General features: G+C 33.8%; 1 protein-coding gene across 8 annotated transcripts in view; it reads left to right on the top strand.

The window, feature by feature from the left end:
• Pde11 (Phosphodiesterase 11) overlaps positions 1-24,409 on the top strand; it is a 589,461-nt gene that overhangs the window by 397,010 nt on the left and 168,042 nt on the right. Inside the window, exon 1 of one of the 8 annotated variants that reach the window (XM_035351610.2) lies at positions 23,400-23,510. The exons of the other annotated variants lie outside the window; for them this stretch is intronic. Within the exon in view, the coding sequence (XP_035207501.1) occupies positions 23,447-23,510 (64 nt within the window). The 5' untranslated portion in view covers positions 23,400-23,446. Of the gene's footprint in view, positions 1-23,399; positions 23,511-24,409 lie in introns of those variants that run through there. 8 annotated transcript variants of the gene reach the window in all.

Genomic DNA, 24,409 nt, shown 5'->3' on the forward strand with positions numbered 1-24,409 from the left:
ACTCTGAAGAATTTTTAAGAAATTTATTCATAGTATTATGTATATAAATTCACTTTAATAATTATTCTAACATATACCAAAATAACCAAACATCCGTTTCTTGTTACGTATTACTATTTGATGTCACTCTGAGTAAAAATTATTGTGTATTTATTTAAATGCTAGTAATAAAACGTTGCTATTGATATTTTTAATAGTGTGCACTCAACAAGAAATAATGTGATTAATTTGGGATCAATCGAAATTTTACTTTATTTTAATTTACTTTTCTTTCAGTTTTACGTGAGATGTAATAAATTAAGCAATTTTAATATTAAATTAGTATAAACAAAATCTTAATCTGCGAGGTTACCGATTTATTTTTTAAAGATTTAAAATATAACGAATCTAAATTTAAATTCACAAGTTACCAGCTGAAAACTCGTCATTTTGCTTCAAGCAAATTTGATAATAGAGAACATATTACTAGGTTTTCCAGGAATTTCTTGCGAATTTGGTAAATTATTTTTCAATCCGATATTTATCAAAACAACAAGATTCTCTTATGTTTCCTATACACAAATTTAACTGGGTTTGAAATTTTAATTCTATGCTGTATGGGACTGACTAAAACTCATCTTTTTTAGGATCTAAATCAGAATTATTTGAGTTGCGTTCAAAGAACCTGTTAACTTTTTTATTCGTATTCTGCCAATTTATTTGCTGCAAACAACATTTTTCTGGTCCCTATATTTTTTAAAACATCAACTAAAACAAAATATTACTTGTCATTGGCAACAGTATTGGAACACTGCAGGGTCAGGGCTGTAAAGCATAGGAGGGATAAAGGGTAAATCTTGAACATCTTTTTACTTGAAGAGTTTGGAGGCTCAGTAGTGCTTAAGAGGCTTACTTGCGGTATCAGTGCACAGTAAACTCCCTCAAAATAACGTCAACAATTATATCAGATTTATGATTTAAATTATTGATTTAACATGTTTCTTTCCCATGTCGTTTTCAACCTGCTTATTTGTTTCTTCCATTTATTAAAATTAAATATTATTTAAGAACATTTTGTAGGATTTATATTTCTTGTTTGTGCTTATTATATGTGCTCCCAGTAATTAGAAAATTAGACATCTTTGACAAATTAGACAAACATGTAGTAATAATCAGTTGATAAAAATTAGTATCGTCTATAGGACTAGATACGGATGCCGAAATGGAACTTGCACGTTCCGCTGGGCTGATCGCTTTAGGAGGTGCATAAGAGACCGCACACTGGGAAGGCAATTGGCGCTGTTTGCAAGTTGGGATCCCATGATCGTAGGAACTGAGGATTGTTCTTATAACGGGGCAATACTATATAAATCAAGATAAAGTTCTACTATCTCTTATCCTGTTCCTTGATTTACTTGAATAACACTGCTATTGTGTTCTAAGTAGAAAAATTAGCTCTGCTATAGAAGAAAATTACAAGAGAAAAATACTGTAGTCAAAATATGGCCAAAATGTACTACAAGGCCTTTTTAAATCAAAGCTCTACAATATTCTGTTTCAACCCCATAGCACATTTGTTGGTACATCATGCGGTGAACGCATGTTTTAGCGGTATATGATATGCTTCTAGTGACATCACAGTTTTAAATTTCGAGTATTTGACCATCACGTTTTATTTATTCTACCTTGATTTTTAATACTTGCAGGGCATTAATGTCGTAGAATTAGTTTTCTCGGTTATTTTTCCTGTTTTATTTGGTGTGGAAATTTTTTTTTTTTCAGAGTACTGTATATTACATATTTCTTGAACTTTAAGGAAACGTTTCGTTGAATATTTTATTAATTTATTATGAAATGCAAATATTAAAGATCTAAATTATTATAGTAGATGTATCGAATTTTATTGCATTAAAAATGGATAATTCAGATAACGATCATGAAGTTCTTGTCTTATCATCTTTAAAAATTATTCAGAAAAAAATGGAATGATCTTCGGAATTTTAAATATTTTTCGATGAAAATTTATAGCAAATATTCCCAATCGTTTTCTTGCATCCAGGATATTTAAGGAAAGGCTTTCTTCATCGACCTTCAAACTTTTTACAATAAGGTGCAGCATACATCATAATCATAATACAAATATTTGCACATAAATAACTTAAATATAAAAATTGGATTAAAATATGAACAAATGTTTTGGAAAAATGCTGTATTAGATTTATGTTTAATTATTTTTGGCCCAAAACGAACGTTAGTTCCGAATGGAATGTTAGTCTCGAAACAGCATTTTGCGTTGAATCGTTGTAAAGGGCGTATCACTTTTCAGATTGATTGGCACCAAATCCATCACCGATATTCTAACTTTTCTCAATAAGATGCAGCACACGCCATAATCATAATAAAAATAGTTGCACATAAATAACTTAAATATAAAAAATTAGATTAAAATATGAACAAAAGTTTTGGAAAAGTGCTGTATTAGATTTATGTTTAATTATTTTTGGCTCAAAAGGAACGTTAGTCCCGAATGGAATGTTAGTCCTGAAACAGCATTTCCCTTTGAATCACTGTAAACGGCGTATCATTTTTCAAATTATTGACTCCAAATATTATCACTCTGTATTACATTTAAAGAAACTAAACAATGAAGAATCTCCATGTTATGCATTGTGGAAAAAAAAAAAAAAAAAAAAAAAACAGTGATTAGACCCATGAAATTTTGAATGACGTAACCCTCCATACATACGCACATGCGCACCTGAACTCGAATTTCGAGTTCGTTTTATTATCTACTTCATAATATCTAAAGCTTTAACGAATATTTTATTAACAAATTCAACCATTTGGAAGCGAGCAGTATCAACACTCTACAGGGAAAATTTTTTTATCTCCAGCGCACAGGTGTAATGTAATATCGGAAATTCTAAAGATATGCTATTTTTAAATATTTTGTTCTTGAATAGAAGTTTATGTGGCGTAAGCGTCAGATACGTGATATTTAATAAATACACAAAACGTTAAGAATAAAAAGACAAAATAAAGTTTTGTTCAGGAGTGTTGGAACCCAAAAATCTTCAAAAAATGGGGATTTCGGATATTTGCATTTCAGATTCTCTACACTTTTATCTTTCTAAAAATACCATTCAATAATCTCTATGAAACTTAGAACTGTAAAAAATCTACTTTTAATTTGTCATCGTATGCTTTGATAAATGAGGATTTTTACATAAAAACGCGTTTTACTCCAAACGTGATTTTTTTATACTCGATGTACCTTTTCTCAGGAACTACTGCTCACATGTATCTAAGATTTTTATGGCTAATTTGCTAGGTTTCCTAATATTTACTGAAATGAGCTTTTTGTGATAAACTAAGAAAAAAAATTTATTTTGTGTGTGTGTGTGTGTGTGTCAGAAAAGTGCTAAATTTTACTATGCCTAACAAAATATTCTGTAAATTACTCTAAAATTCAAAATGTTTCAAAAGCTCTTTTCAGTATAATTAGATAGGTATACTTTAATTACACAAAAAATTTCAAACGTATAATTACAGCAAATTTTGAGAAAAGGTACATCGAAAATGGCCAATTTTACATTGTCGGTGTAGGGGTTGCTGATACCCCTTGAGCCATCTTAGTAAGGAAAATGAACATTGATTTTTAATTTTACAAATATAAACAAGTTTTTAGACATAAAATCACAAATTCTAATTGCACAAAAGTTCGAGTTTAATTAAAATGATAATTGCACTATGCAATTTTTTTAATATCTGGCACAAAATTGCCTAATTTGATTTTTAAGTCACTTAGTTCAAAAATATCCAACCAGATTCTTGTTTACCATTCCAATTTTGCGTTCTTCGTAATTGCGTTTTCTTTTTATTCTTCAGTTTTTTCCCCTTTATTATTTTGCCTTTATTACGTAAAAGATCATATATTTTTCTAAAATATTATTGATTTAAAAATACGTTAAATAATTTTAAGGCATATTTTCCTTTATATTTATTTTACACGATTTCTTTCTTCCTTACTACATGATGCAGCTTTATAATAATAAAGAATTAATTCTCAGTTTTTTAATTATTTTTTCGTAATCAATGAGATCTTCATTATGCCAATCAATTGACGATGCATATTCTACTACCGACTATTCATCACTGACACCTTATAAAATTTCATCGACCCCCAGGCGGTCACCGACTCCGTTGATAACCCGTTATATAAAGCAAACTAATGTTTTTCGTGAAAATTGATGTCAATGATTTCCTCCATCTGCTCCACCAAAGTTTCTTTTTTTTTTTTTTTTTTTTTTTTTTTTTTTTTGACTCAATGGGATCTTCATTATGCCAATCAATTGACGATGCATATTCTACTGTTGACTGTTCATCACTGACACCTTAGAAAATTTCATCGACCCCCAGGTAGTCAATACCGACTCCGTTGATATCCCGTTATATAAAGCAAACTACAGTAAGACCCCGCTTAACGCTGTTTCGTTTAGCGCTGTTTCGGTTTAGCGCTCTTTTATTTCAACCCGGGGATTTCACGAAATCGCTCGCAGCATACGGGGATTCCCCGAAATATTATGCAGTGATAGGTTTCAAATACATATCCGAAAGAGTGTACTTGTATTTCTTGTTTGGTGCGGTATTGTACAGACATATTTTGAAGGGGTAAATGTGGAAGATGTCGAAGAAATAATTCAAGAAGCAGCGGCTAGTCTTTCTAATGATGAGCTCAAGGAATTAACTGAACAAGAAGAAAACAAAAATGTTGACAGCAGTGATTCAGAAGAAGAGCAAAAAGAACTTTCGATGGCGTTTGTAAAAAGGAGTTTGTCTACCATAACTGAAATAATGGATCAATTCATTGAAAATGATCCGAATTTTAACAGGAGCTCAAAAGTAAGGCGTGGTGTTGGAGATGCTCTATCCGTTTATGAAGAACTTTTAAGAGAACAACGCAAAAGAAAAAGGCAAACAACATTAGATGCTTTTGTCACAAAAAGGCAGAACACTGAAAACGCGGAAGGCTAACTAAATATGACTGACTTAATTTTTTTTTTTTTTTTTTAAGAATATTCGTTTTGTTATTTATATTCTGTTTTTGCAAGAAATAATAATGTGGTATTAATTTGGGCTTTAAGAAATAAATGTTTGGTTTTATTTTTATTAAAAAAACATACTTTTTAAATTTAATACCTAACCAATTTCCTAGCCATCTTACCCTAACCCCAATATTTACATGTAAAGATAGCCTCGTTTAGCGCTGTTTCGCATTACGCTCTACTTTGATGGAACGTATCCCCCGCGTTAAGCGGGGTCTTACTGTAATGTTTTTCGTGAAAATTGATGTCAATGATTTCCTCCATCTGCTACACCAAAGTTTCTGTTTTTTGACATTCCATCCAGCTGCATGAATGCCAACGAGTCTACGGGAACTCTACGATATTTAAACCAGTTTTTGATGATAAATAAAGTAGTACTGAAAACGAATCGTTACGCTGAATAGTGTTACACAACATCAATGGAATACTTAGGGTTCATTTTCACTTAGCAAATACTGTAATCCCCGATCACTGTATGAAATTTGTTTGTTATTCGCACTGGTCATGTTCAAAAGCACTGCAAAGAAATCTAAAACTATTGCGCGTATTTCAGAATATATCATATTGAACTGAAATGCTAACTTTTCAAGATGATTAATGCTTTTAAAATTTCAGTCTATGCAAAACTAGAGCGCATCAATGCATCTTCTGACAAACGAATTACCATACATAATGACCAAAGTTTATTGATCTACAATCTAATATGCATCCCTAATTTTCTCCAGCATTTGTATTATAATTTGTATTCTCAGTATTCATAATAGTGATTCGTATTTGTATAAGATGCATTAGTTCTTTTTGTTTATTAGCATTAGCATCGTATTAAATGTTCATATCACATTATATACACCTGAAATACTTTATGCGCGCAGCTTGTACATCTCAGTGCTTAGAACGGTGTTATGCATTTGTGTATGTTTTGATGTTTTATTTTTCTATTGTGTTAGCATTAGTATTGTAGTATATATTCGCCACATAGTACTAATGCCTGAAATGCCTTTTGCCTAAGGTCTTGATGTCTCAGTGCTTATAATAGTGTTATGCACATGTGGTTGTTTAAATGTTTTAGCGATGTCTTTTATGTTACCTTTAGTGTTGTGCTATATATTTACCTCACAGTACTTATGCCTGAAATGCATTATGTATAGGTCTTCTGTCTACAATCCAGAAATATTATTATTTTAACTGACGTATTAGAATAACAGACTAAACCAAGGTCATGTGCGCATGTATAAACTATATCTTCCGCGCAACAGTATGTATCAGCCCTTGAAATTTGATCTTTAAGCGTAACATGTGTCTTGTCTATATAGTGTTTGTATAATTCTTGATTGTCCTACTCGTTACAGTCTTTATTTTTATTAGTATTTTGATGTTTAGTATTTATCTCAAAATGTGTTTTATTTGATGCTTAGTCACGTACTGCCTGTTAGTATAAGTTTATGTATTATATGTTAATCCTGCAATATCCATGTCTGAAACGTGTCACGTTTAGGTACCACCTGCCTACAATCAGCAGATACCATTCCTTTATATATTTCTTAGCATCTAGCCCTTGTTTGGCATTATATGCTTTTAAACATCTCTAAATGAACTCCTGATGCAGTGCTCTTGGACCACCAGGAGCTGTTTGCCCTAGACAGTTGTGGGTTCAAACTACAAAACCACATCCATACACTGGAGTCCTGGCTAACGGCATGGAAGATCAGAATTAATGTGGATAAATCGGATGCCATCCTTTTCACGAGGAAAACGAATATCGACTATGATATCCACATCAAAATGTATGACACGCCTATCCCCTGGACCAAGCAGGCCCAATACCGAGATGTTACTTTAGATCAAACTCCCACATGGACCCCACACATCACAAAGCTTATTGCAAAGTTCCGGGTACGTAAAGCTACACTTGCCCCCTTAATTGCCCGGAACAGCGTTCTCTCTACTGACAATAAATTACTCATTTATAAAGCCATGTTACGTTCCATCATTACTTATGCCTGCCCTGTCTGGGGGTATACTTTTGACTCACATATTAAAAAACTGAAAGTCTTGCAGAATGTAGTACTAAGGCAAGCGCCGAGTTGTCCGTGGTTTATTAGAAACTCGGCAATCCACCGCGAATACAATGTACCATATCTGAATGAATATATGGCCACTCTGGCCCTCAGGTTTTATAGAAATATACCCAAAGTTTCCAATCCTACCATACCTGTAGTAAGTTATGATTACAATACTCAGGCCTTCAAAAAAAGGCCACGGGCTGTTCTAAGACACCTAAATTAATTATTTATATGTAACTGCACCAATCGTTCTACACCTTTGTTTCTTTCATGTATAATATATTATTTTTCATTTTTGCATTGATGTACCTAATAACTTGTTATTGCTTTTGTTTTGTGTTGTCTTATGTACTAAAATTACGAATGAATATCTAAAAGTGTCACACTGGACTTTGCGCATTGGCATTTCTTTTTACTACCTTACTCCGTAATTATCCTCGCCCGATGGGGCGTGTTAGCTACCGAGGTAGCTCAGTCTCTTACGGATCGTGTGGACTCCATCTCCATCCATCTCCATGGACTCCATCTCCATCTCCATATTCTGCTAAGTGCTACTATTTATTCACTCATATCAGCATTGATCGACCTAGCAACAGGTTAGGAACTGTATGTGTTAGAAAATCGCTAAAGACGTTATCCTAGGGTAGCGCACCATGCGCGGGTACCTGTCTGCAAAGTACAAACATACAAATGCTTGATCCGAATAGTCTATGTAAGCCGCGAGTGTGTCAGGAACCGCTTTCATCTGTCACATGTATAAAACTAAACACCTTTGTTTCTTTCATGTATAATATATTATTTTTCATTTTTGCATTGATGTACCTAATAACTTGTTATTGCTTTTGTTTTGTGTTGTCTTATGTACTAAAATTACGAATGAATATCTAAAAGTGTCACACTGGACTTTGCGCATTGGCATTTCTTTTTACTACCTTACTCCGTAATTATCCTCGCCCGATGGGGCGTGTTAGCTACCGAGGTAGCTCAGTCTCTTACGGATCGTGTGGACTCCATCTCCATCCATCTCCATGGACTCCATCTCCATCTCCATATTCTGCTAAGTGCTACTATTTATTCACTCATATCAGCATTGATCGACCTAGCAACAGGTTAGGAACTGTATGTGTTAGAAAATCGCTAAAGACGTTATCCTAGGGTAGCGCACCATGCGCGGGTACCTGTCTGCAAAGTACAAACATACAAATGCTTGATCCGAATAGTCTATGTAAGCCGCGAGTGTGTCAGGAACCGCTTTCATCTGTCACATGTATAAAACTAAATTACTACTCATACTGAAAAAAGCGAGCAGTAATTTATATTTTCCGGATTCTTTTATTTTTGCCCAATAAATTGTTTGCTTGAACATTTCGTTTAAAAATGTAATTTTCTTTCTATTTCTAAAATATAAAACTAGTCAACCTTTGAATGGAATTTTGAAATTTATTGCACTGGAAAACAGCTAAAAAAATAATAATAACATAAAAATCAATGAATTATTTTTAAAACTAATTGGAAGGCCCTCAGCCGACTTCGGCTTGGCCACTACTAAGGCCAGAAATGATGGTCATTTTATTATGGAGGCAACTAATAGGTGGGCTACTTTGGGCCTTCTATGAAAGGACGGACAGTTACAATCATGCCTTCTCCGGGATTCGCGATCGTGCCGTTTGGTATAGAGCAGTCGGCTCCCCTAACCACTATACCGTCTAGGCGGCAAAATCAATTAAAATCAAAATTTCTGTTTTGGTAGATTCAAAGTTACTCTGATTTAATATGCAATGAGATGATGACTGGTCAATTTCTAAGCATAATATTGAAGTACATATGTTCAAAGCTTTGTTCAGCCTGTATATAAAGATACATTATTTTCCACATTTCTTGATAGTTTGAAATTTTTTTTTTATTCTTTTTCTAAAACGCTTATAGGAAAATAGAATAAAAAAAATCTGATGTGGTAACCACATGACTTCCTTGTACGGCCTATTAAAATATACTCGTATTTTGTTTACACTTATTTCTTCGAATTATTCTAACTAAATTATCCGGTTTCTGAAGGCAAGTTGAAAATGACGTCAAAAACTGCAAATTTTGAAACTAAATATCTTGATCAATTTTTATCTCAAAGTACTTCTTATAATTTTATCTTTTCATAGAGAGTATAAAACTTTCCGAAATATAAGAATTGAACTGGGAGATCGCATTAAAAGTTAAATTTCGTCATTAGTCAAAAATTATTTTTTTAAATTTGAAATTGCCTAAATGTGAATATTTTCGTCATTTAACACACTTACGTAATTGAAAATATATGTCTACGACCAACGATAGCGAAAATAAAGGCCGGATAAAGGGTTGTTGGGTATATATGTGGGATGAGGTTAGGATTAAAATAGAGGAAGGCAGTGGCATTTTAAGGGTATTTAATAATGAAAGAATAAACATGATTATGGTATGTACAGAGTGAAAGGAAGTAAGATAAAAAATTTGATTCATCATGAAATGGAATTACATCATCAAGCAACATTGTCGAACGAGATAGTTCAGTTACATCCATCGACACGTCATAACCTCATCGGAATGCAAGTCTGTCCATTTCCTCACGCAGCTTGAAGTATCTCGCTACTGTAGCTGTTTCCAGATTTAGGAAAAGGCGGTTGAATTGTAGGAGCGAATGTCCACACGGCCATTCTGCCTTGCCGGGCGTCCTCGCCTGGGGGTTGATCTGAAAAGAAAGGGAAAAAAAAGCAGAAAAAGAGAAAAACAATCAATGTCCAGGTGGCGAATGTTAGCTTTATGCACCACCAGTTCATCTTATCAGTACAGATTGATATCATAATGGTTCCTTCATGGCGTATCTTTCGTAACAATCAGAGGAATGAACTGTCTCATAAGGACCGAAGAATTTGGGGAAGTTTCAGTTCAAGTCGAAGATTCAGTCCAAGTGGAAGTTTCAGTTCAGTTGGCGCCCACCAGCGGCCGAGCGGTAAAGTCGCTGAACACTGGTAGTTCGGTCCGAGGTTCGAATCCCGCGAACGGGCTGGCTGCATGGGTGTTTTCGTGGTTTTTCCCATGTGTAACGTGTATACGAACCAGTTTCCCTTAGAAAGTCCTCCACGAAGGCATCCCTCCCTTAGGCAGATAGCCCTAGTGAGCTTTGCCATAATTAAATACACACAAAATACACAGTTCAGTTGGCATTTGGTGTCCAAGTTTATATTTGCAGGCAGGTTTGCGACGCTTTTTTATACTGTCGTATATGTGCTTGCTGTAAACGGAGGAGGTTCCGTTGAGCTTCAATGCATAATGCAGCTTTTTCATCACCATGCTGTGTCAGCAATTTCATTGTCTTTGAAGTTCGTTTAAATTTTCTTCGTTTATACTTCCAGGCTTTCTGTTCTTTGGGAGTTTCTGCACTTTTAGCAGGCGTTTTCTCGTTTGCTTGATCAGTACATGCTTGTTCAAATTGATTCAGTTTTTTTTTACAGTTTCTTCAGTATTCTGCACGTTTGGATCATTATCGACATCATCATCATTAGCTTCATGAGCGACATGATCATCATTAACAACAGCAACGTCATTTGATCAGCATCATTATCACCATCTTCATTAGCTACATGAGTACCATCATCATCAGCACCATTAGCGTTATGATTTTCGTTATCATCAATATCATGATCTTGATTCATGTCGTCGTCTGCGTCATCACCATCTTCATCAACATCATCGTCATGTGCTCCATGATTGGTATCAGCATCATCTTTGTCATCGTGATCATCCAAATCCAAAGTGTCATCATCTAAATCTAATTCTGAATCGTCATGTGCATCATCATTATCATTTTCCTTAACTGTTTTCCTCAACTGAATTTCATTTTCTGTTATTTTCTGAAAATCTTCCATAGCAGTGTTAACTTCATGTGGTTTGTGAAGAGTAATGATATATCGAACTTCTTCGAGACTTTCCGATTATGAGATGTGTGAAAGATCAGGTGGAAATGTGTGATCATGAGTAACATTAGCAACATTAACAAAATTTGATCATGATTATTGTTGCATAAATGAATACCATCTTTATCAAATGTAAATCGAGTTTGTTGCAAAGTCTATTCCAATAATGGCATCAAGAGGAATCATATAGTTTTTTGCTACATGGATTTTAGCAGGTAAAATAGTGTTTTGAATTTGAATGTAGTCTTGAAAGAATCCAATACTTTGAACTGTGTCTCGGCCAAGTCCTGAGAATGTAATTCTGGAAGGATGTAATGGTGGAGAACCAATTTTGCGTTATGTTTTCTCCGTAATAAGTGTTGCTTGTGAACCAGTGTCGTAGAGAGCAGTTAACTGAGTTCCTTTAAGTTGAATATCAACATGCATCGGATATTTAGAAACATTTTGAGCAGAAAGTGCATTTACAATACTATGAGATGTAGAACAATTAGCAGATTCCGTGGTAGAAGTACCAGAACGTTTGGGACAGTTGGAATGAATGTGACCATAATTTTGGCAGCCATAACATAATTTGTCATTAGATTTATTTGTACAATTAATGCGTTTGTGTCCTTTTTAGACCACAGGAATAACATACTGGTTGAGTATCTGATGTACGTTTAGCATCAATTTTAACATTGGGAAAGGAATTTGTAAATTTCTTTGGAGTATTTTGCTTCACATTTTTTGAATTGTTAAAGAGTTTTTCAAAAATCTTCAGTTTTTCTTTAAATTCAGGAATGGATTTACAACCCTACAAAATTATTTTGTTGTTTGATGAATCAGGAATACCATTTATAACATACTCAATCAAGAAGAATCATCCATAGAACCTTTGTGTGCGAGGTCTCTCATAGCTAAAAAATATTCTTGTAAGGCAGGGATGTCAAACTCATAGGTACACTTGGGCCAAACAAACAAGGTTTAACTTTAGGCGGGCCGAAAAAAAATCAATATTGATAGAAACGTAGATTTATTTCAAATAATACAATAATAAACATATATATATATATTTATATAGAAAAGAACAAGAAAAATGTAATGTTTACGTCCTGATACTTGACATCTCTTCTCTGCTATTATCTTTCCTATTTCGGGAGAAATTTTGTTTGCAGTGATAACTTTCAACGCTGACAGAAGGTGAGCATCATTAATACGGTTTCTAATAGGAGACTTATTACCTTTCATGACTGAAAATAACTGCTCGCACCGATAAGTGCTACCAAACATGGAAATAATTTCATATGCGAATTTTCGAGTATTTTCAAACCTGGCTGGTAAATATTTGTAAAATTCAGGCATGCCCACTTCAATGAATTTTGCTTTCAAATTTGAGTTGCATTGAATCTCGATCACCTCCATTTGCATATGGCTGGGTACTGAGTCAATACTTATTAAGAAAATCGAAGAAAACAAAAAAATGTGTCTTCGAGGGAACTAAAATCATTAAACCTCGTTTCAAATTCAGTTGTTAAATTTGCAATTTTTTCTGCGTATTTTTGATACGAACAAGTATCATCTAAACTTGAGTTGTTCATGCTGCACGTTGGGAAGTGCGTCAAATCTTCATTTTTAAGTTGTTTTTCCCAAAGAACTAGTTGACATTTGAATGCTTTAATTATGTCAAACATGTTCGTAATGATATGATCTTTTCCTTGTAACGATAAATTTAAATCGGTTAAGTGTTTGGTTATATCAACCAAGAAAGATAAATCTTGTATCCATATTGGATCGTCAAACAAACTTACGTCTTAATTTTTCGTTTTTAAAAATTGACATATTTCTTCTTTCAAATCCCAGAATTGTTTGAGAATCTTGGAGCAAGATAACCAACGTACCTCGGTATAGTAGGACAAACCCGAATATTCACTATCTAACTCACTTAAGAAAGCAGTGAATTGACGCTGATTTAAACCTCGAGATCTCATAAAATTTATAACTTTTTTTATATATTACAAAACATTCTCCATATTTATTACTTTCGTGCATAGAACTTCTTGATGTATAATACAGTGCATATGATGAATGTTTGAACCGTGAATTTCCCTAAGTTTTTTTCTTAGTAATGCTATGAAGCCCTTGTTTTTTCCGGTCATTGATGGAGCGCCATCTGTAGCTACAGAATTTAATTTTGCCAAAGGTAGATTGTATTTCTGCAGAAGTCCAAAAACACAAGTAAATATATCTTCTCCTGTGGTAGTACCAGGCATCGGTATTAGTTCCAGTAATTCCTCAAAAATGTTAAAATTCTTGTCACAAGAACGAAGAAACACTGCTAATTGAGCTTTGCCACTAATGTCCGTGCTCTCGTCACAGGCAATTAAGAAACTTTCGAAACTAGATGATTTTGCTTTGATCTGATCACTTTATAACGTTGCGCGCCTCTAACTAGCACGCAACCAAGAGGTGACCGTGAAAGCTTGTATAAACCACAGAGTCTTATAAAGGGTTTAAGTCCCTTTTTATTCAACGTACTAATTTACAATTGCGTTCTCTTGACGCTTACAAACGGTGCCAACTCGGCAGTCAAAATAAAAATAAAAACCTGAAAAGAAATTAAAGACAATATTCTAACTACGAGGCTCTCTCAAATAACTAACTCACCGCGTTTTACAATACGGCTGCTAATTCAGCAGACTTGAAGCTCACTGGAACAATTGCAACTACTTCCCGCCAAGCACATAGGCAGCAACGCGGGGTTTTTCAAATCTCTATAACTACCTCCGCGCTCGCTAAGTAAGAATAACTCTCTCTCACCGAACTTGTTTCCTTCTATTTAAATCATACTACTTCCGCTGATAATTTGAATGCTTGCGCGTTCTACTCAAATTTACATATTCTGGCATTGGCAGTTCCAGGGGAAAGTAAGGATTGACAGGAAAGATAGTTTAAACTTAAAATAAATGTTAGTTAAAATAAATATAAACCCTACAACTTAAATTCGCGGCTAAATCAGTAACTCTTTCCGCAACTGTACTTCGAGACAATGAAATTGATTGAAAAGCATTCACATTTCCAGGACAAACAATTTCTCCAGCTTTCATTAGGCATTCCTTGATGAAATCACCGTCACCGTAAAAGGCTTGGAATGTTTAGCTATCAACTCGGAAAAGACGTAGCTTGCATGTACCGCCGCTTCACTTTCTTGCAATACTTTACTAAACATGGACTGTTGCTTTTTCACTCCTAACTTGAGCTCTTTCAACTTTTCTTCTCTCATTAATCCTTCGTAATTGTTATATTTCGATTTGTGTTGTTCGTAATGACGTTTAATATTATATAACTTTGGTACATTAATAGTATTATTACATATCAAGCAGATTATTTTATCTTTTATTTCACAGCAAAAATATTCTAATTCCCATTTTACTTGGAATATTCTATGTTCGTCAGCGATTTTTCGTTTAATTTTACTACCACTTGGTTTTGATATAGACATACTGAATATAAAGGGCTGGAATAAACACGGTTAACGTTAAAAAGTTAACAAAAGTTTATTCTTTCCACAAGAGATAAATCAAAATGCTGAAATAGTTCTTCAAAAATATTCTAACAATATCACAAAATGTCAAACGTTTAGCAAAAGTCAATTCAAAACAGAGAAACCAATTCTATCTCACAGCGAAATCGCTACAAATCAATCACAGCATTAAGTAAACAAACAGTTCGCTAGAACTACAGCTACTACTGAGTTGAGTTGTTTGTTCTCGGCTTTTATAAGCTTTATGATTAATTTCTCGAATATACTGGAAACATCTATAAATATCTGGATTTTTGTGGATGGCAACAGCAATTACGAGATATTTATTTATTAGGTATTAAATGCACGCGCTGTTCTATTTTTAACCTTCCAACGCAGCTGTCTTTTCAAAAATCGTCTGCGTTGCTAAGGTAACATGAATCAAATCTAATTACAATTCTAAATAAAAAAACTAAATAAATAAATAACTATGAAATCCGTAACAATATGAATTAAGTAATATTTAATAATAAAGCAAAGTGCATGCACCAATATATCCTACAAAACTATGATTGGAAAACTGAGACCATGAGTTCGGCCACATTCGGCTATCGGGGGATGCGTACAAGTTCTGAGTGCACGTGTCCCCCAAAAGCCGAAGATAGCTGAACGCAAGCTACTCACACGCATTTGTAATTTAAGTAGCGTGTGTGTCAGCTCGCTGTGAATAATATAACAACACTGAATAAATTATCGTTAATTACTTAGCAGTAAACATTTCATTTTTTTTTCCTTCGTCGATATGTTATCTTATTATTATATATTATTATTTGCCGATATATTGGCCGGGCCGCAAAAATATGTGTTGTGGGCCGCATGCGGCCCGCTGGCCGCGAATTTGACATCCTTGTTGTAAGGTTTCAAATGGTTTCATCTGACGAGATTCCATTATTTTATGTAAATGAAGGCAATTAATTTTTTCCGAAAATTCATCTAATAAATGGTGTTTTAATTGTTCTCAATTAGTAATTCCACGAATTGATCTAATTAATGTTAAAGCTGGACCGGTAAGACATTTTTTAACAATTTGGTGTACAGGATTCGTGATCTCATAGAGATTAAAAATATCTTCTATGTCAGAAATAAAAGTTTCAACGCTGTAATTATCCCGAGAGGAAAATGATCAAATCAACAATGTCTTTTAAGCTAAAACGTTGAAACGGAACAGTCTGTGTTTGCGGGTTAGTTGATACCAATAAATTTGCACGCGCACGTTCAAGAGAGATTTTTGCCTCCCTTTGTTTACATAAAGATTCATCTGGAGCGTGATTAATGCTCGTTTGGGGCGACGCTACGCGTCGAGGGTTAACTTCGCACCAAAACGTCTTCTTCAAGGTCGCTGTAGTCAGTGGAATCTGATTTTAATAACGATACATCAGCAAGATTCTTAAGAATATTGTTAGCACAGTTTTCAATATCGGTGGAAAATTCTAAATGCAGTACGCTACATATGGCAATTAAATCTGTGAGAGAAAATTCTTTGATAATTTTTTGTTTCGTTTCTTCAAAGTTAAATGGTTTGGGAAAACCAGAAAAATTGCGTGACCTAGCACGATTCTGCCGATCACCATCTGAGGCAAAAACTAAACGATGTAAAAGCTTGATATGCTTTGTACTGGCAGTTTTTAATGACTGTGCAATGATGGGATAATCGTTAAGTGTAGCCATTATTTATCAATTTCGTTTTTAGAAATTATCATAACAAAGTATATTTTTAATGTTTCGTATTCTTCACAATAATATTAATTCTGCTTAGTTTATTACACAATAACTAACAGTCAAAAATCATAAATGAAATTGTGAACATATGATTCAAACAAATGGTAAAATATATCGTCAAATAAATCTTCATATAATACCATGTTAAGAATGGAAAATAGAATTTCACGTTCAGATATGATATAAAAATTAATAACTTCAAATAATATTCTACAATCCTTGTAAAATATAGGCATCACAAGAAATAAGAAATTTATGCATCAAATTCAAAAACGAAAGTAATTCTTCAAAGTAACTTTTTTAATACATCACAATTCTGTAAATAATCGGCAATGGATTTTCATCAAAGTCAAATACCTTTAGTTTATTCAATTAAACTTCATCAACACTGTTTAATTAATTGTCTTGAACATCAAATTCGAAAACGGAAGTGTTAATTCTTCGAAGTAATAATCATTTAAAAACAAAATGAATTTTCATCAAAATCAAATGCCTTTCGCTTCTTTCAAATAAACTTCACAAAAATACGTCATCAAATATTCATAATTTGAAAGAATATTACTTCCTGATTAGCATTACTTCATCAAATAAAATTAGCTCTACTTACGTGCTGATGAATCACAACAACTGGAATCTGGCGATATTATTCCATAGGTTTCCAAAGTAGTCCATCATTTATAGTTATATTCGGTATGTTATATGGTAGTCTAGGGGATTTAAAAAGTTGAAGGGAAGAACCGATTTTAGTTCAAAAAGTCGAAAGAGGTCGCAGGGCCGAGCCCCCATGTGGGATGAGGTTAGGATTAAAATAGAGGAAGACAGTGGCATTTTAAGGGTATTTAATAATGAAGGAATAAACATGATTATGGTATGTACAGAGTGAAAGGAAGTAAGATAAAAAATTTGATTCATCATGAAACGGAATTACATCATCAAGCAACATTGTCGAACGGGATAGTTCAGTTACATTCATCGCCACGTCATAACCTCATCGGAATGCAAGTCTGTCCATTTCCTCACGCAGCTTGAAGTATCTCGCTACTGTAGCTGTTGCCAGATTTAGGAAAAGGCGGTTGAATTGTAGGAGCGAATGTCCATATATATATATATATATATATATATATATATATATATATATATATATCCGGAGTTAGACAAGTAGTAGTAGTTCCCAAGTAGGGAAAAGAGACAGTCAATGAGGCTCTTAATTCTAGTAATTCGTTCACTAATTGACTAAGTACTACGCTTCTGAGTCTCAGTGAATTAGTCGGAACGAAATTTGCTTTAGCTATCTAGTTAATCGACCAGGTATGGAGTTTCAAATCACTATTCCCTTGACAGGTTCTCTTATGGAGCTCCAAACAAGGGAGATTAAAACTGGTAATTTTACTTTCTTAATTTTTTAATTTTTAAGTTTTGCATTTAAGATTAGTATATAAGTCTTAATATCTTAGATTTTTACTTTGCTCTTTTCATGTTTACAAAACGTGGTGAAATTCACATCTTCTTGCTGATGAGTTGGATACACACCTAACTTATATATATATATAGTATTTGGTAATTCCGAATGCAGTAAAAAGAGAGGTTCTCACACAACTACGTGGTATAGTAGTCCCATGTACAGGAATTATGCGAGATACATACGTACGTACATACAGACGTATACAAATAAATACGAATTCATCTTTAAAAAACACAAAATATTTCAATATTTTTAATATATTTATAAAAAGAAATTTTTCCTAAAAAAAGTCTTCATCACTTAAAATTACTCCGTAAACACTTATCATATATTAAATTATTTAACGAGTAATATGTACTTTAAATTAACATTATTTCAAACAGCCTTTTTCTATTCGAGTATTTTATAGCAGGTTCAAGAAATGCAAAGAACGATTTATATCATTTTAATGATATTTTTACATTTAGTTCGGTTATTTATCGGAGCCTTCAAACTTTAATTCAGCATAAGTCTATCTCATGATTTTCGTTTTCCTAAATTTCCTAAGGAGAAACTTATTCTTATTTCAGCAGTAATTAATAGTTGCCTTTCATTTTTAATTTTTACTTACTTGTACGAAGTATTGTAATCGCGAAAAATTTCTCTTATCCTATTCCAAAGAAAATATCTATTTTCGTCGCTCTCAAATCCATTTGAACGATTTTTTTGCGTGATATTTGTACGTAAGGAAAGAATAAAGGACACTTTTTTTTTCCCAAAATGGACTGTAAAAAGGATTTAAGATGGATTCAGGAGAGGTTTTTTTCGTGATGTCTTTACATAAGTATGTAACTTGCAAAAGTCGAAACAAGTCGCCGTAGAACGTTAAAATTTTGTGCATGCGATTGCTGTAGCATCTGGCTGTGGTGCATCTCTTTACATATATTCATATATAAAAGTATATATGTATGTATAACAGAGTGAGAACATATATATATATACATATATATTTTATACTTACAACTTAGCTTTTTAATTATATATATATATATATATATATATATATATTAATTTATTTCCTAAACCGTATTGATTAATTGATTATATTATCTCCTAAGTTTAATTAAAGTAGAATTATTTTAAAAGTGTGCATCCATACTGGTAAGTTATATTTTGAAAGATGTTTTGAAGTAATTTGAAAGCAAAATGTTAATAATGTTTTAACCGGGACCGGAGTTAAATCATCACGAAGAATAATATTACAATTGTAAAAGTAAAAATTAAAACATGTAATTATTGTCATTGATCGGAAATTAGTTGACTTTTCAAGGGGAACAAACCAACTCCCGTTCAATGATCAATAATTGATAGAAATACGTAAATATGAAAGTGTTTCGTCTTTACTCGAGTTATAAATTAAAGCCAAACCGGCAATTCTAGTCAGGCCAAATATTTCCGCGAATAGTTGTTACTCAAAGAACTGATTCTCATGAAGCATTTTAGTCAATTCAATTTGGAGTAAAAATCAATTACTGTAGAGAAATCTTGTAAAACTCGAGTAATCGTCCCCGACACTATCATCTTTATGTATTTGAGTACTATATTATTTGTAGAAATTAAACATTGGAAATTGTCATTATGAAATCGAAATCAAAGTAAAGTTGAAATAAACATAGAAGATTATAAAAAAGATAAATAATGCAAACTTTGCAAAAACAAATCAAAGAGAATATAAAAATAATATAAAAATAATATAAAAATAAAATAGAAAATAATATAAATAAGATCAGTGAATGTACATGAAGATATAAAGGCCAGAAAGGTATTAAGTAACTTACATTCTTTCTAGTGGGGGAGTTGGCAGTGTGTTCTCTTCGTGTCTGACTCAGAAGTGTAGGGTGTCCGAATATTCTTAGCGGCAGTAGGGGCTTTGAATTATATCAGTCGGCAAGACTTGGGTGAAGAAATTTATGGTAGTGGGTGGGACTTGGAATTCTTGAGGGATGTATTTTGTGGAGTTCTTACAACTTATATATATATATATATATATATATATATATATATATCAGGGGTGTTCAAATGAAAAGGTACGAAACGACACTATGGGTATAATTGAAGTCTTTATTTACAAGTAATCACCACAGTCATAAGCTCAACTATCCCACTGTTTCACAAACCGACGGATTCCCTGTTCCCAGAATTCCTGTATCTGTGACAGGAGCCAGACCTCACTGTGTCCTTCAGTTCGTCATCCGAGTTAAAGCCCTTCCTTTTCAGATGTGTTTTAGGCAGACCAAGCATATGGAAATCTCAGCGTGACATGTCGGGGCTGAAACTCAAGCTGCTCCCACTTAGTCATTACACTTTGTGTGTCCTTGGAGACATGTGAACGCGCGTTATCCTGGAGCAGAATCACTTCCGCCGTGAGCAGCAGATTCCGTTTGCTCTTGATGGACTTGCCTATGTTACGGAGTGTGTCACAGTATACGTTACTGTTAATTAATACTTAGGGGTATGTGGCGATGCAGGCTTCCATTGCATGCTGTCCTGCTTTGTCTCCGGCTCGAAAAAATGGAGCCAGCTTTCGTCACCGGCAACGATTCGCCCAAGAAAGCGGGGTTTTCATGATATCGAAACAGGTATTGCATTGCTAGGCCCATTCGCAGTTCTTTTTACGGTTCGCTGAGCTTCTTCGGAACCCACTGCACGCATACCTTCTGGTAACCCAAACTTTTGTGCACAATTCCAACGCTGCCTCTCCCCACCATCACTGCCAACATTCACATTGTGACACGCCGATCATTTTTCACTAGGTCGTTCACCTTGTCGATGAGTTAGGCCGCGTACCGTGTTTGCGTGGCTTGAACTCGGGTCATCTCTCAAACACTTCCAGCCTTCACGAAAATGGGCACTTACCGTTCTCACTGACTGGTGGGACACACAGTCTCCTCCGCATACGGGCCATCATTCGGCGAAGAATATCGGTTTGTTTAACCCCTTCCTTAGTCAGAAATCGATAACAGCTCCTTGTTCCTCAATCGTGGAATTTTGCAACATGAATGCCATTACCTCCTCACATTCGCACTGCCACTTCAATTGGACGAAACACACAACTGCCTACTTCACTCCTGCGTAATGTGCTGGCGGCCGCGCATGCTCACAATAACGCCGGGCACTACATTCGCGTCCCTAGGAATCTCTATCCCAAAGTGGCATACTCAAATTTCAACCGGTTTTTTTGTTACGAAGTTTCGCACCTTTTCCTTTGAACACCCCTCTTATATATATATTACATATACATATATTCCTCCCACTCCTTTTACTTGTCTCGGTTAGCTCAGTTTTTTTATTCTTATATGTTGGTAATTCTTTTTTCCTTTAAAAGTGATAGAATTATATTGTTCTTATGTTCCGGTTAAGCTTATGCCTTTAGCCAATCCGTATGCAGTATTTTTAGAATTATTAACAATTTGAAAGTTAAAGTGGCGCTAAGCCGCTATTTGTTTACATTTAATATAATCTAATCAACTCTTAGTAAAATAATGAATTAAGTCACCAACGTCAGTGCCTTTTCACACAGTTCGATCAAAAGTTCACTAAATTTCGCTATGCCGAATTTTTTTTTTCTTTCTGCCGATTAGCCGAATTATTTGCCGATTAGTCTAATTTGAATTTCAAAAACTGATTTTTTAACTGTATTCGGTGTTTTAGGATTTTTCTATTTTACAAATTCTAATGAAGATGTTTTCAGCTTTTATGTATTTTCGCTTTGCCGCGAAGTGAGAACTGAATTGAATGAATAAGAAATATATCTTTAATGAAAATTCGAGGAGATAAGTCTAAATGAAATGCAGCAAAAAGTGTGTAGAAGTCATTTGGTGTCCACATCAGATTTTTATTTGTAGTAAAAACTACATGTAATGGAAAGACTGGATTTGAATCCTGACGGAGCGACTGGCTTTATAGTTACCATAGTTTTGTTCATATATAATGCAAATTCAAATCAGTTTCTCAAGAGCAGGTTCTCTGAACTAGGGGAAATTTCATAGTTTCAGGAAGGAAATGAGGTCAGCATTTTAATTAGTTTATGAAAATAAAAACTATTTTTATTCAAGTGTTGACATTTATTTATATCTTATGTAATTCTGCTGTTTAATTTACACGATACATTAAAAATAATCTAAATCTTAATATATATATGTGTGTGTGTGTATGTGTGTGTGTGATGTACCAGCTTTTGTCCGGAATAAATAGATTGGTGAAGAAATATAGCTTAAATTATCAGACGATAAGTTTATCGTCTGGGGATAATTTAACAGATTTCCGATAACAGGATCTATTTATTATTGGTCAGGAGAAATAGCAGTTACAAAAATCATATTTCCGGAGTAAATAAAAAAGAATTACTAATAACTTTTTGTATGAAGTTTACTGCATCGTTACATTAAAGAAAAGACCCTGATATTCCTTTGCGAGTCCTTTCATAGCTTCTGGAAAGGCGGAGCTTCCAAGAAATGACGTCAGCCATTCCAGTTCGCTTTAAATATCTCCAGAACATTCTATAACTGTACGTGTAGAAAAGGCGGGGAAAACAACTTGACTACGGGGCTGTGGATTTAATTCCACGTACTTTCAAATAAGAGACCGTCGCCATTAAAAATGAAAAAAAAAAAAAAAAAAAATACAGTTAGAATTTTAAGTGTATTCTTGACTATGGAATTTTATTATTACAATATATATATGTGTGTGTGTGTGTGTTTCGAGTTTTGGAAAGCAGGAGTGGGAATGTTTCTAGCAATGATGAAATGGATGCATGTGCCAAAACAGGTTGAGAACTACTGCATTAGGAGGTCCTCCATGAGAATATTCTATCTCTTCGACAGATCGCTGCCGTATACTTTGCCTTACCCAATTAACTAATCGATTGAAGTTCCGAAACACTTAAAACCGAAACTACAGTCATAGGTCGAAAGAGCGCAATATTTGTTAAACACGCGCACACACACATGTATGTATTAATCAGAGCAGTGTTAAAATTTAGGGCATATTTGAAATTAGAATGTAGCTAAAAAACCATTTTTATACTCAGGTACTTTGTTGTATTCCTGTTTTATTTACAATAAATAAAGTTACACATAATTGTACATTTTCCCCGTAATATAACATTAGCATCAGCTATAACACCAGTATGTGAAAATCTGAGTTATCAAGGTTTCCACAATATATTTGATATTTTTTTAATTTGGTATCTACCTAACATGCCTTATCTTTCATTTTTATATTAATGTGTTATTCATACTGCATCGTCTCAAAGGTATATAACATTTAGAATGCGAATTAGTTTTTTCTCTTTCTTGAAACTTTTTTCTCGTGGTCATACACCTTTAAGCTGTTTTACCATATCTTTTGATTGGTCAGCCCTGGCAGGCCTTGGCGAAGATAGCTCCGCCTTGGCATTTGCTTAATGGTCAGTGGTTAAATTGCCCCCGTTTTCCAACTAAAGAAATTATGATGATTTGAATTACATAATGAGTAAGAGTATAGCAACCCTATTTTTATACCTTGAGAGTTTGCTGTTACAGTCCGGTAATATCAATAGCAGTTTCTCCCGAATAAAAGTAAATAGCGTGCTCCGTATGTCTGTTGTAATGAAAATTATCAGTTTCCTCGGCTGGTGGCTTAGGAAACAGGATGTGAAAGGTATGTGAATTATGAAGGGCATTTATTTCCATTATATTTCTTCGTTGCGGTCTGGTATATGTTTTAGCTTCGAAATCAGCTAGGATTTCTTGAAATGTAAAACCTAAACATGTTCACTTTTTCTAAAATAAAGTTAACAGTATTACTGATAATTTTGTTAAGTATCCAGAAATAATGCTGCAGAATTTTATTATTTCACATCTCTAGTTATTAAATCAACTGATTGAGACTGCCTTGGTCAACAGTAGACTTTAGTGCTTCAGAAGAAGTTATTAATTCAAGCAGTAAAACTAGGTAATGCTGCATTGAGGTTAAATATTTTACTTCGGAATACGTAATCCAGAAAACACAAAACTGTAGCGTGATTAATAAGCAAATAAATTTGCGCTGCGAATCTTTTACATGAGTGAAACAGTATCAGTAGCAGATTTCGTTTTCATCGAAATAAACGTCCTTGAGTGGAAGTATTTTAAGTTAAAATTCGGAGAGATTAACTTTCGCTTTTCGAAAATTTAGTTTCGAAAGTTACAAATTCCGGAACTCACTATTAAACTTTGCTGTCGGCAAGTCTTAATGGAAGTTTTTTGTAAAAAAAAACTTGGCAATGAAATTATTAAAAATCATTGCTGGGAAGCTTTAAAATCAACAATATCTGTGAATAAGTAATTTTTTCATCATAGTAATATACTAGACGAAACTAATAACAGATTCTTATAGTCATATTCTTCATAAATATTACAATTTGGCTTATGTTCTTAGTTAATCTTCTGCACTTTTAATAATAGATTGCCTCAATGAATCAATATTAAATGCATACCTAAACTTAAAGCAGCCTTCTACTCCAGATTTGTACTCGTATCTACTGCACAGTTTTCTAGGCAGAATAATGAATGAAAACC

The sequence above is a fragment of the Stegodyphus dumicola genome, chromosome 7 (assembly GCF_044657685.1).
Source record: "Stegodyphus dumicola isolate Sdum_Otavi_A_Nest chromosome 7, ASM4465768v1".
Taxonomy (NCBI): Eukaryota; Metazoa; Arthropoda; class Arachnida; order Araneae; family Eresidae; genus Stegodyphus; species Stegodyphus dumicola.